Source organism: Heliangelus exortis, chromosome 2, assembly GCF_036169615.1.
Source record: "Heliangelus exortis chromosome 2, bHelExo1.hap1, whole genome shotgun sequence".
In the NCBI taxonomy this organism is placed as follows: Eukaryota; Metazoa; Chordata; class Aves; order Apodiformes; family Trochilidae; genus Heliangelus; species Heliangelus exortis.
The window spans coordinates 75,197,737-75,211,388 of record NC_092423.1 but is presented as its reverse complement, the minus strand read 5'-3'; the positions used below and the strand labels follow the sequence as shown (position 1 = coordinate 75,211,388).

The following is a 13,652-nucleotide window of genomic DNA, read 5'->3' as shown; positions in this document are numbered from 1 at the left end:
GCGAATGACATCATCTACCTGGACCTGTGCAAAGCATTTGACACTGTCCTGCATGACATCCTGGTGTCTAAATTGGAAATATATGGATTTAATGGATGGACCACTTGCTGAATGAGTCAATGACTGCATTGTCACACTCAGAGAGTAGTGGTCAACAGCTTGGTGTCCAAATGGAGAACAGTGATGAGTGGTGTTGCTCAGGGGCTGGCACAGCAGCCAGTGCTGCTTAACATCTTTGTCAGAGATGAACCTGCCCCCCCAGCAGGTTCACTGATGACAACAAGCCATATGGTGTGGCCAACATGCCAGAAGGAAGGGATGCCATCCAGAGGGACCTTCACAGGCTTGAGAGGTAGGCCCATGCCAACCTCAAGAAGTTCAACAAGGCCAAGTGCCAGGTCATGCCCATGTGTCAGGGCAGTCTCATGCACAAATACAGGCTGGGAAGACAGTGGATTGAGAACTGTCCTGAGGAGAAGGATTGGGGGTGTTTGTTGATCAGAAGCTCAACACAAGCCAGCAATGTCTACTTGCAGCCCAGAGAGCCAGCTGTATCCTGAGCTGCATCAGAAGAAGCATGGTCAAGAGAAATGATTCTCCCCGTCAACTCTGATCTTCTTAGACTGGACAGTTCTGGAGCCCCCAACACAGGAAGGACATGAAGCTTTTGGAGCTAGGAGGCCCAGAGGAGGGCAATGAAGTTGATCAGAGGGCTGGAGCACCTCTCCTATGAAAATAGGCTGAGAGAGTTGGGGTTGTTCAGCCTGGAGAAGAGAAGGCTCAGGGGAGATCTTATAGCAGCCTTTCAGTATATAAAGGGGATCTACAAGAAAGCAGGGGATAGACATTTAGTAGGGTATGTAGCAATAGGACAGGGGATAAGGGCTTTAAACTGGAAGAGGGTAGAATTAGATAAGAAACTAGTAAGAAATTATTTAGTGGGAGGGTGGTGAGACACTGGAACAGGTTACCCAAGGTTGTGGCTGCCCCCTCCCTGGAAGTGTTCAAGGCCAGGCTGGATGGGGCTTGGAGCAACCTGACCTAGTGGGAGGTGTCCCTGCCCATGCAGGGGGGTTGGAACTAGGTGAGTTTTAAGGTCCCTTCCAACCCAGACCTATGGTTCTATGACTTGTGGAATTTGAGTAATGTGTCCTCAGCCTTTCAAAGAGAAAAGAGTAACTAACAGCTGATTAAGAAAGATGGGGTTACCATCAGCATGACTGAGGCAAAGGGGGCCAACAGAATTCAAGAAAAGCAAGTAGACAAGTGTACATTTTTATTTTGAGAACCTTTGGGGCTGGCAAGCAGGCTTGAGTTAGCTTTGTAAAAATACAGTAGAAAATAAGATGGCTAACATGATAATAGGACCATACAATTTTGCACAATATCAACCTCAGATTTCATTACAGCAGTTAAGATGGAGAGGGCACATTTACTGTTTCTTGGTAAGGTTGCTCCCTGAGCAACAATGTGAAACAGAAGAGTAAAGAAATAGACAGTGTCCAGTATGACCAGTGTAGGCTTTCCATCAGCTTCAGTGTCACTGAATCAAAACCTTATTTAGCAGCTGTAAGGGTGACAAGAATTAGGATCTGAGTAATCACAGAGCAGAAAAGCACAAAGATGGAAAAACAATTTAAAAAGATAAAAAGTACTGTAAAATCTGAGGTTAGTGACCTAATGCAATGAAAAATGTTGTAACAGGAAAAAAGATGATTTTGAGTAATCAGAGAGGAGAAAAACACAAAGACTCAAGTAAATAAAAAGTACTATAAAATCTGAGGCTATTGACCTATGGAGAAAATGTAACAGGGAATATTTTTTTAATTAAAAGGGATCTATTAAAAATAGAAACATCTGCTTTTTCAGTGCAAATACCTGTAATCTCAGTCTTTCATGGATTTGCTGAGAGGTCCTCTGGAAGACACTGGAGACATTTGAATCTTAAATTGAATTAATTCTTTTATGCTAAACTCTTTGGTCAAATATTAAGTGTATTCACAGAATTACATTCACAGAATCATTGAGGCTGATTAGGATCTCTGAGAACATCAAGTCCAGCCTGTGAGCTAACACTGCCACATCAGCTATACCATGGCACTAAGTGCCACATCCAGCCTCTCCATGAATACCTCCACAGATGCTGACACCACCACTTCCCTTCATTATTGGTCACCCTTTTTTGTAAGACCCCTGGAAGAACTAAAAAGTTAATCTTTTTCCCACTAGACACATTAAGCATATGACTTTAAAGCCTACCAAGACAGAATTCCTCTTCCTTTATTTTATTTTCTACATAGGTCTATTCTAGCATAAAAATTTGAAGAAGCAACTAAAGTCCACGAAAGAACAGCAAAATCTGTGCTTGCATATTTAAGTTGTTTTGCGATTAAGTTTTTGCTAGCTATAGGGGAAAGTTATTTTTATCTAAATCCACTATTTGTGAAACTAGCAACCTAAAAGCTAGAAAATTCACGTTATCCTAGACTTATGATAATGTCACTTGCATGCCTTCATACAAAGGCATGAAGATGGCTAAAGAACTGTGCAAGTTCTTTAGATTATAACATTTACACTTTTCTTTATCATAAAAGACAAACACTATTTAATCAGAATAAATTTTGGAAAATTTGCTTATGTTTAAAATGCTGAAACATCTCTTTTATGTAAACTTCTAACACTGAATACAGGTATTTTAATTGTAAAACTTCACTTCTGTGTTTTCCTTAGCACTTACTCTGAAATATACATATTTTCCCCTTACTGTCATTAAATCTGAGATGTGAGATTGCCTTGGTATGATCAGGTAAGATTACATTCACTCTTCTGTATTAGAACTAATTTACTGCAATGACATGTCACCATGTTACTTTGTAAAACAGTTGAATGACAAGTTTTTTAAGCTGCACTTTCTTTTTCAAGAGTGAAATAACAAATTAATAGAATCACTACCTTGAAAATCTAATATAACACCTGGGATTTCTTCTCTCATCTAGCTTTCACTACAATTTCAGGACATTTTAAAAGCTCTTACTTTCCTCTTCCTTCGCCTGTATTCACACTAATTTCCAACTGTTCCATACTTCTTTATCTCCCCTATCAACATAAATCTAAAAGTTTTTTTCAGTCACTGGTTAAAATGTAAGAAAGTGTCACTCCCCTTATTCACCATATTTTGCAAGGAAAATACAGTTGAAAAACAACACAGAGCAGTATACCTGTAAATCCATTTCTATTTACCCATCAGAGGACAACTGAAGTGGATTAAGAGGTACACATTCAGTACTTCAGAGATCAAACAGGACCACAGAGAAATCAAGTGTCAGTCTTGTTCATGAGTTTTCTCTTGCTATTTCCTCTAATAACATGAGCCACTAAGGCTCAAATCAACACTGATCTTCCCATTGGCACTGCACATTCCCTTCTTTCTCCAGACTAAGGACAACGAGTATGTAGGTATAATCTGCTTCCATTGCAACTGATTTTTTTAATAATATCAGAACAACACACGTTCTGGAGAAAGAGGTGTGAAGCTTCGAAATTATTAATGTTACAAAGTGAAACACATACTCTGTTATTCTTCTTTCCCAAAATTATTTACTTGTTATTTGTTTTCCATGTCCTAACACTTGAACTATCTAATCTGGGAACATGCAGAAAATGAAAGTGAGATGCAAAGCATGTTAGCCATAGCAACTGAGAAATGTTAAAACTTGCAGCCATGCAGCACAATTTTTTCTAGATTTACTCAGGAGAATCCCCATTTCTTTGGGCTTTTGCAATTGGTACCCAATTCCTCACTGGGCCAATGTACATTCACTTGTCCTGCCCCTTCCAGAGTTCACAGCTGTTTTCATCAGAGACACAAAAGCCATGGAGCTGAAAGCTCAGTTCCATGGATTCAAGCTACTTATTTGAGACAAAGATATTTGCTCCTGCTTAATCAAATTTCCATGACTTCTATATTGCACACACACACACGCGCACCCACGCGCGCGCACACACACACACAGAGCAGTCTGTTAGAACTAGAATTGTTAGATTCTACTGATCACTGGGAAGTTTTCAATAAATCCTCCCCAAATAATTCATTAGTTTAGAAAAAGCAGTCCCTGTGGTTTAAAATTCTCTAAAGATACCTTTTTAAATACAATACTATTTCTGGAGTTGTTTGTTCAGGAAAATATACCCGAAAATATTGAAGACTTACCCCAAGTGCAACCTCAAGATCAGTAATTCCAGAACCAAAGAAAATACTTAAGGTCTACAAAAGGATCATTTCTAGAATTTCTCATTTCTTCCACAACCTCACTTTTCCAAGATCTGTGTTTTGCCATGTTCCTATAAAAACCTTCTGCATATGGCTAATACAGATTAATTTTATACAGATTTCCAGTCTCCCAATTGAATTTTCTTAGAGAAATGAAATCATTACTGAGGAATGGGGATATGCTTGATATTAAACTATAATGATGACTTGTTGTCCTAATACTTGTTGTGTAACAGATGATAGCAGTAAATTAATCCATCCTCTTGACAGTCATTTCAAGGTAAAAATGAGAAACCATACCAATATCATGCAGGTCTACCCTATTCTTGTCCTCAGTGTGCATTTCCATGACAATTACTGTAATCATTACAATGGCATTGTACATAAAGACTCTGTTTTCTGTGATTTTTATCCTAAATTGGATGTGAAAAATGTGAAAGGACAGATCTCAAATGGCAAAACTCTCACTGGTGAGGGAGAGTAGTCTACAGAATTAATAATTGACAGAATTGATAACATGCTGCCACCAAACAGAAGCTTGGAATTAAAGGGCACTGTTCACATAGCCTTCCTTCATGAAGTGAAGGGCTTTGCACAAAAAGCTGTTGTCATATTAAAGGCACACAGAATGAGTTCTTGATGAGATGTGTACAATTAAACAAAACATCAGTAAGTCATCTGTTTTTCAAAATGAAAAGGAACTCATGTACAATGACCACTACTGAAATTTTGTTGATCACTAGTATTATGTCAGTCTCAGCCAGGATTTTTTTTTTTCCTTTATTAAAAATAAAAGCCTGAGGTAATATGAATAACCTTTGCAGCAAATCAGGTCATCGGAACCATACCTACAAGCGGGACATAAAGTACAGATGCTTTTAAGTCCCACAGAGCTTCTGCAAAGATGAGTTTTCTAATGTTGTGAAGTAATAGGAGTAGAAAATTACGAACACCACAGGGAATTTTTAGAGGAAAAGGGTAGAAAAAAAATGTTAAGTAGAGAGGAAGAAATGCCCTCAAACAAGACATGTAGTCCCATTCTGACCACAAAGGATTAAAAGAAATCCTGTTCATTGATCTCCGTAAATATAGCATGAATAGAGTGGTCAGAGGATGAAAGGAAATATATAATGCTATCACAGGAATTGAAAGGGACCATTCTTTAGCTCACTGAATCCAGGCTTCTGTTCTTTCATGCAATCATATTTGTAAAGACTTTCACGAAGTCAAGCATGCTTTACTTGTAACCCCCTTCAGATTTTTGTTTCCACTCCACTATTAGACTCTTTTGGAATCTCACTCATTTTATTATTTCTACTCTAAATTAACTCGTGGCTACCAAAACTCATTTTCCGACATAAAAGCTGAATCAACTTAAATAGCTCTTTCCTTTTTGGTTCCTTCTGAAGTCTATTTATAGAATAAAACATTCTCTCCACTATTGTATGAGGGAGTAATAAAACAAGCATATAGGTTAATGTTCTTTTTCATGATGGCTTCAATACCACTATTTTCATTATCTTGTCTTTTATAGCTTGCTATCATATTTACCTCCTTTAAGGTATGACAGTAGAGGCAATAATTGCTCTGGTGACCAGATCTTTCTCTTCCTCTGTCATTTACACCTGACAAACCAGCAGTGTATAAAAGAAATTCATGAAACTCTCAAGAACCTTATCACATTGTGGTTCTTTCTTTCTATCTCTCTATCCAAATCTTATTCAAACCACCTAGCTCTTTCCAGACACCGTTTTGATTCTCCTGCATAGATCTGCATGAGGAACTTGTTTGTAAAATGTTTCTCCTATTCAAAATTAATTCAAGAAGTTGTTAACCAGTCCAAGATAGGTCTGGACACCCATCTCCTTATCCCCTTCCCCATTATAAATCCTTCTTTTTCAATGCAACACAGTATCTACATTCAGAAAGGTCCTTCCCCAGCACAAATCTCAACAATTTTCAGTACGCTGAAATAGTTGGTATTTTACTGAGGTTGGCGTAACTAAATATTTCTCTTTTTTTGGTCTTTTTGTTAACACTATCTTAAACACAGATGCTCCACTTCTTATTTTTAGTTCAGATGATACTGCTCAGATTAAAGCCCTTGCTTACAGACATCAGTGATTTCATATGGTTTTCTTGGATATTTTTCATAGTCTAAGATAAAATTTTCAGGATTCTCAACTTGTAGGCAACCTAAATTGAAATAATTCCTTCTCCATGCCTTCATTCCCATTGACCATCTTTCTTCACCCCTCATATTCAAAGTCTTTCTCCATTTTTATTAAGGACATTGAGATTCATCTAGATCATGTAATAAAAAATTCTATCATAATGCTGAAAGACAGAATTCAAGGGAAGAAAAGCTCCATCTATACAATCAATGTTACACATAAAATAGACTTCAGTTAATAAACTTACAACTGCATGAGTATGAACTTCATGTTCATACATGAAGCTCACTATTTATATCAAAATATAAATGCAGGCTTTTTTGTTCTCACATTCTTCTGAGGAACTGTAACAAGTAAGTAACACACCTCCTGCTGCTTTTTATGAAGAAAATCAGAGAGAATTTCCCTTTGGAGGAGTCCTTTTCCACCCTGTCCTCAGAATGGAATGAATGTGCTGTGGAGCCTAGACTATATTTATGATATTTCCTGAAGCAGAGATGAATCTCATTCTGAAATAGTCTGGAAAAGTCTTTAGCAGTGACATATTTAGGCAACATGAATTTGGGATTCCAGAATCTGATGTGGGAGGATCAGCTGTACTTATGCATTGTTTAGGTGAGCTCAAAAGAAATGCTATTTTTCCATGTTTTAATTTTTTTTTTTTTCATGTAATCAGGACAAACAACTGCCTGCTACACTGTACACTATAGCAATCCCAAAAGTCCTTTAGAAAGGAGGTTTCATCTAAGGAGATACCTCAGTTTACTCAGTTCGTGCTACATTTCAGGGGACAGGAAAAAAAAAAAACAAAACAAAAGGAAGACAATGACCTTACCTTTCCTACATATTGAGGATCTGGTCCCATGTGTTCTTCTAAAACAAAGAACTGATTCCACACCCATCCACGTTTGGGACGATGATGCACTTCTGTTTCACCTTCCATGTGTTTGGTTTGATTTCTAGTCACCTTGATGGAGCCATGGTGAGCAGCTCCATAACACCTCTGCACAAAACAGAGACAAACTAGGACTGGACAGATACAAGACGTGCTTGTAATTCTCATTGTAGGATAAGCTTCCTGTTCAAGATTTTCTTTCTCTTGCCTTTTTTTTTTTTTTTTTTGTGTTTGTTTGTTGGTTTTCTGTTTTGTTTTGTTTTCAGCTGTAATCCTTTTAATAAATTCCCAAGACAGAAGGTGAAGCCTAGTTCAGAAATACAGTCCAAAAAGGGTTTTTCTGCTTGTCCATGGTTTAGCTGCCCATTTGGGAAAGCTCAGATTATATTTACATTATGAAAAGCTGACTGGAAAAAATTGATATTTCTTCTGAGGTCTTCACAATAGAGATCCAGAGCCGACCATTTTCTGTTTAATAGGGAAAGAAAAGAAAGACACTTACTCATCACTAAACTCAGCAATTTTCAGGTTTCTGGCCTTTCATTACACTCACAGCTGCACTGACCAGTCAAACAGAGACTCTCATTGTAAATAAAATGCCTTTATAAAACTTCCTTTAAAAATGTTTTCAGAATTTTTATTAAAGTACCTTAAGAATTTGCATGACTCTTACGAGCTATCAAAACATTCACATTATTAAAACCCAGATGATTCAGGACAGTCCTTTTGGCATTTACCTGCAGATCACCGGCCCGGTCTGACAGTAAAATAAAATCACTGGTTCAGTGTCACAGAAAGGTAGTGACCACTAATTAATTTCACATTAATTTTTAATCTTCTGTACACAGCACAGATATCCAGCACAGTGAAAAATACCAGTGTTAAGATGGATTTCAAAATAAAGCCCCAAAATGGGCTTTAAGGATTCTGAGTCAGTATTAGAGCACATTGATAGGAACTCCCAGTCAAAATGTGCAGTTTTACATCCTCTGCTTTACATAAATTCCAACCAGTATCTAAATAGAATCTCACAAAATTATCCTTTCAGAAAGTTCAGGTATTGTTTAGATTCTATAAAAGCTTCTAAATTTCCAGTGACATTATTTTCTCAGCTTCCAAATGGAAAATGTAACCTTTTATACTACAATAATAAACAGTGTATGGTAAGTGATGTAGCACTTAGAGCAAAGTACATTGAAAGAAATAAAATAACTCTTCAACCTAGGAGAAATAGTAACCCTAGGGTAACTATTTGTTCCGTTATCTGAAGATATCAAAGTCAATCAAGAGACTCAAAACATGCAAGTATATCTATAAAAAACTGTCTTCTAAAATTTGCTTTGTCTAAGTATCATAAAGCAATTACAAATTCCATAAACAGAAACACAATGAAATTAATTTTGTTGCTAAGTTTCATGGGAACCCAACAGAACAAATTCAAAATCTCCAAAGAATTATCAAACAAGAAATTAGAAATCTGATGGGAAAATACTGCACTGGGAAGAAATTTATCAACTGTTTTTTGGCTGCAGATTTTTTTTTTCCTTTATGCTTGTTTTAAATCCATATTCCAAGTACCAGAAGCCAAACCATACTTTTTTTCTGTATTACTCTAAGTACAATCTCTCTAAGTACAGAAAGGATGCATTTTTCTTTAGTATTACTCTGTTTAGGACAGTGGCTTATATGGAAATAAAGAAAGTCTTTGCAGCTAGGCAGGAGTTAGAAAAATAACCTGTGTGTGGTATTTTCACTGAAGAAATACATTGTTAAGACATTTAGTATTATCAGCTTTGTTTTTTCCATATCCATGCAATCTCCTCTCAACACCTACAAAGACCAAATCACTGGTCTCTTATAAAAGCATGATGCTTCTCAGAGCAGATTTATACAAGATATATTATTACCTTTTTTAAATAAAAAAGTGATTTAATAGGAATTTCTCACAGGTAAATGTTGTGTGAAGTTAAACTAATGGCAGGGACGGAATCCAGACATTCTGGGTCTCACATTTGTTTCTAACTATATACTCTTCTTCCATGGTTTCCTTGTCTTTCTGCATTCTTTCCCAGTTCTTGCTAGAAATCAGTATTTGCCTTGAGGTATTCAATTTCCTCCTACAGATTCTTATATTTACATATGAGCTGTTTAAATTCATTAGTCATTGTAATACTTCAGATGTACATTCAAATTAAGCAGTACCTCACAAAATAATAAGGCTGCAGTTTATCCATTCAAGTATTATTTTTCTTCCTTTTGTTTGCATCTTGGGAAATGCTGAGGAGCAGTTCATAAAACTATAAACAGTGCATAATAAGTTAAAAAAGGATATATAAATGCAATGAGTTTTCTAAGAATGGCACATTTTAAATGTATTTGAAATTACTACTAAATTTCCCTTTATAAAAACAGTGGGAATGGTGGGAGAGGTGGAAAAGTCTTGCCTTATAAAGGAGTAAACATAAGTAAGTGCAGAAAATACAAACAAATCAAGATTTATCATATAGAACTTTGTTTCTCCCCCAGAGGTCATCCACAGAAAAACAAAACAAAAAACCAAAACAAACAAAAAAATTCAAAACAACAACAAAAAACCCCAACAAAACAAAAAAAAACCACCCAGGATGGACCCCGTAAACTGTGTTATTTTACAGTCTGTCTCATATATAACTTCGAAAAAATAACAGAAAAATAGTGGCAAACTGTGGTGTTTCTTCATCTCAAAAATAGTTGTTCTTCATTAGCTAGGAAGCATTAAATTTACAGTTCACCAAAACCATTCTTATTTGTCTCAGTTCAGAGATTTATTGTTAAAGACCTGCCCACAAAATAAAGTTTTAAAATTCTTTATTCCAAACAAATAATTTCATTAAAAACAATGATAGGAATTTTAAAATATATTACATTGGGGTCTACTTCCTATTATAATCGTGCTTAGAAATTCAGGACTCTACTGTTCCTTAATTGTGTGTGAAGCCTGGATCATTTCCAATATGACACTTTCAGCAATTAAAACAGGAAGGATTTTAAGTTAATATATTTTGTAGTGTTTTCATTCTGGTAAAAATCTTTAAAACTAAAGCTTAATTAACTGTCAGTACAAAGGTTCTCATTCTTACTTATTTAGCATCCTCCTAGTAAATGTGTAGCATAAATACTCTAAAAAAACTGTCCCAACCCCCCAAAAGAAACCTCAGCTCTGCCAAAGCTTGTCTACAGGGATGGAAAGACCTTGGAGAGATGGTTAACATAGGAGAGATGGTAAAGAAAAGAACTGACAAACTTGAACTGTGAATGACTGAAAAAAGAGGACTGAACTTTCCCTGAAATTGTTGCCTTAAGCTAACATACTGAGATGGTGACTGCTCTGTGTTCTTGTCTGCAGCTTCAGACTAAGTGTCCTGCATTATGTTTTTTGTTATAATGATGTATGCAACTGCACAGACTCGTGTTATTGCTGTCTCCTGGGAGCCCTCATGAAAATGAATTGTGTATCTCCAGAGACACCGTATCAGCGAGTTAAAATTAATAATTAAATAATAGGAGGTGGGAAAGTTCTACTAGCATTGCTGGAAATCATTACAGTACAGTAGTTACTGCTTAGTGTGGCAGCAGCAAGTCACTATAATGAATTCCCAGGAAACGAGTACGAGCACAGCCATGCAAAACGTGAATGCTTCACCGTGATGAGGAGATGCATCCTTAGTAGCAGAGACTTGTCCTGAACCTCAGTGTCCCTCATCTCCCATACTCAAAATGACCAAATGTTTGAATGCACCTGAATGATTCAGTTTTGCAGATGCACATACAGCACAGCTCTATACATCTTCTGTCACATTCCTCGGGGAACTTCTCAGTCCCATGGCGATGGACTGACAATTACTTATGGAACTTGTAATAAATTGCAATTCTTTTGTACTTTCTGACTTCTTCCTCTGCACTCTGCATACAGAATTCCTCCCTGTCAGAAAAAAATTCTTCCAATATCAAAATCCAAACAGCGTCAAATCAACATTATTTAAATATAAATAATTAGGCAGGAAAATATTTCTTTCTTCCTGTGTACCCTGTACCTAGTCTATTGCCAGTGCAGAAATAATAGTGTATTGACTTGGAGACCAAAGACCAAATAATGGGCTAGTATCAGAAAGGAAAACTGGATGCTACTTTTCATTTTATCCTTCTGAAGAAAAGGTTGATAGATTGCCAAGAGAATATACAGTACTCCTGTGTACCTGAGGTAGTTGTCAGAAAAAAGAAGTTATATCTATAGGGAAATGGTTAATCTAATGGTTAACTAAAATGTTAATCTCTATTCTCTTTTCCCAAGGGTGGTAAAGTTGAGCTAAAAGTCTTTACATAAAAATATGAGGCACAAAGTTTTTCTCAGTAAATGCAGTACAGACACAATATATTATGATCAGTACTTCATATAACAACCAGTGTCTTCTGCACATGCTAGTCAATTTGACAGAAGTAGTGCCATAGATGTTTTGAAAAGCATTTAAATATCACAGAATCAGATGGGTTGGAAAGGACCTCTGAGACCACCAAGTCCAACCCTGGATCCACTACCACTGTGGTTACCAGACCATGGCACTGAGTGCCATATTCAGTCTCTTCTTAAAACCCTCCAGGGATGGAGAATCCACCACCTCCCTGAGCAGCCCCTTCCAATGCCTGATCACCCTCTCTGTAAACAATTTTTTCTAATATCTAACCTAAACCTCCCCTGACAGAGCTTAAGTCCATTCCCATGTAATATGTATTAACTGTTGTTGTCTTGCCCCTTTGTTGTACCTGTATTGTAGCTATGTGTATGAGACTGAAAACTAGGGAAAAAGTATTTAAATAAAATGTTCTTAAAATAGTTTAATAGTAGCTTCAATAACTGAAAATGCTTTGATCCTATAGTTCTATATTGACAGATCTTCTAGAAATAGAAAACTGAACTACCTTTTTACTTCAATAGCTTAAAGAAATTTTCTTTAATTTATAGGACACCTGTGTTAGATACAGAACCCCTAAGTTACTGATACATTCATTTGTAAGTGTATTAATATTCCTGAAGAAACAGAAAAGAGCATTGGATACCTCCCTTCTCACCCCTTGAAGCCTACAAACCCAGCTGATTGGTGTAAAGTGTCAAGGGGGTGCCAAATCTTGTTCCTTCCTTTCACACTTAGATGCAGCCTTAAGGACCACTTCTAATCATTGAAACCCAAAAAGTGTCTATGGTACTCTAGAACCAACTATTATTTCAGCCAGCAAATTATTTTACATAAAATCCCTTAAAACAAAAACAAGAATAAAAAACAACCAAAACAAACCAACAAAACAAAGCCTCCATGAAAAATATTGTTCTTTCATAAAGGGCAACAGAAATTCTGCAGTGAGGAGAGAGGTATGGGAGGGGAATGGAGTAAGAAAATAAAGAGATACAAAAATGAGACCTCATCAAAAGATAAATACCAGAAGAAAATTTAGAATAAGATACAACAAAGACACTTAAAATCACTGGCTAAGAATATCAGGGCAGAGAAGCAAAACGAAAAGTTGAAGTGAAAACAGCGAAAGCTGTGAAAGCTACTACATGAATCTATGAGAGATGGTTTTCTTCTCAGCCCTGCAACCATGTGTGTAAAAAAAACCTTTAGCAAGACGAACCTCTTCTATAGGTGCGGCGCTCCAAGGTCCAACCAGGTATCCCAGTAGAATCTCACGAATGGTGCTCTGACCCGCCTGGATCAGTGCTACCGCTCCGAAGGTGGCTAAACCAGCCCCCCGGCTTCCCCAGGTGTGAGCTTTTTATTGGCCCCCTAATCCTGCTCATGCGCAGTAGGGGCCTGCCCTAATTAGGCACAGGTGGGCTTCACACGAGGTCAAGCCCACTGCCTGGCAATTAGTGGCACCTGGTTGCCTCATTTCACTACAAAAACCTAGCAGTGTAATTTCTGTGAAATGTAAAAAACCGGTTAATATGCTTCAAGAGGATGACAGTTAATATAAATAAAACATTAAATGAAAACAAAAATCGTGAGAAAAAATTGCTCACCAAATATGTGTATCTGTGAATAGGTATGCTGAAACTGGCAAGTGCAAACCCCATAATTATTTCCCTGTTTTTTACCTTCTATACTCAAAAAGCTCTTCTAAATTCCACGTTTCCACATATAACTCAAAGAGCAAATCAACTGAGGATACATTTGAAAATATATATATTACACATGTAAAAGCAATTACTTAGATGAGTAGACCCCTCTTGCTTACACTGCCCAAATAAAAAAATCAAGAAAAGTAAAAGGAATGCCCT

General features: G+C 36.8%; 1 protein-coding gene across 2 annotated transcripts in view; it reads right to left on the bottom strand.

Moving 5' to 3' along the window:
- The window catches only part of CDH18 (cadherin 18), a 234,778-nt gene that overhangs the window by 150,929 nt on the left and 70,197 nt on the right, over positions 1 to 13,652 (bottom strand). Inside the window, exon 4 of one of the 2 annotated variants that reach the window (XM_071736638.1) lies at positions 7,280 to 7,807. In XM_071736638.1, the coding sequence (XP_071592739.1) occupies positions 7,280 to 7,507 (228 nt within the window). In that variant the 5' untranslated portion in view covers positions 7,508 to 7,807. Of the gene's footprint in view, positions 1 to 7,279; positions 7,808 to 13,652 lie in introns of those variants that run through there. The other variant, XM_071736639.1, reaches the window with a different exon arrangement.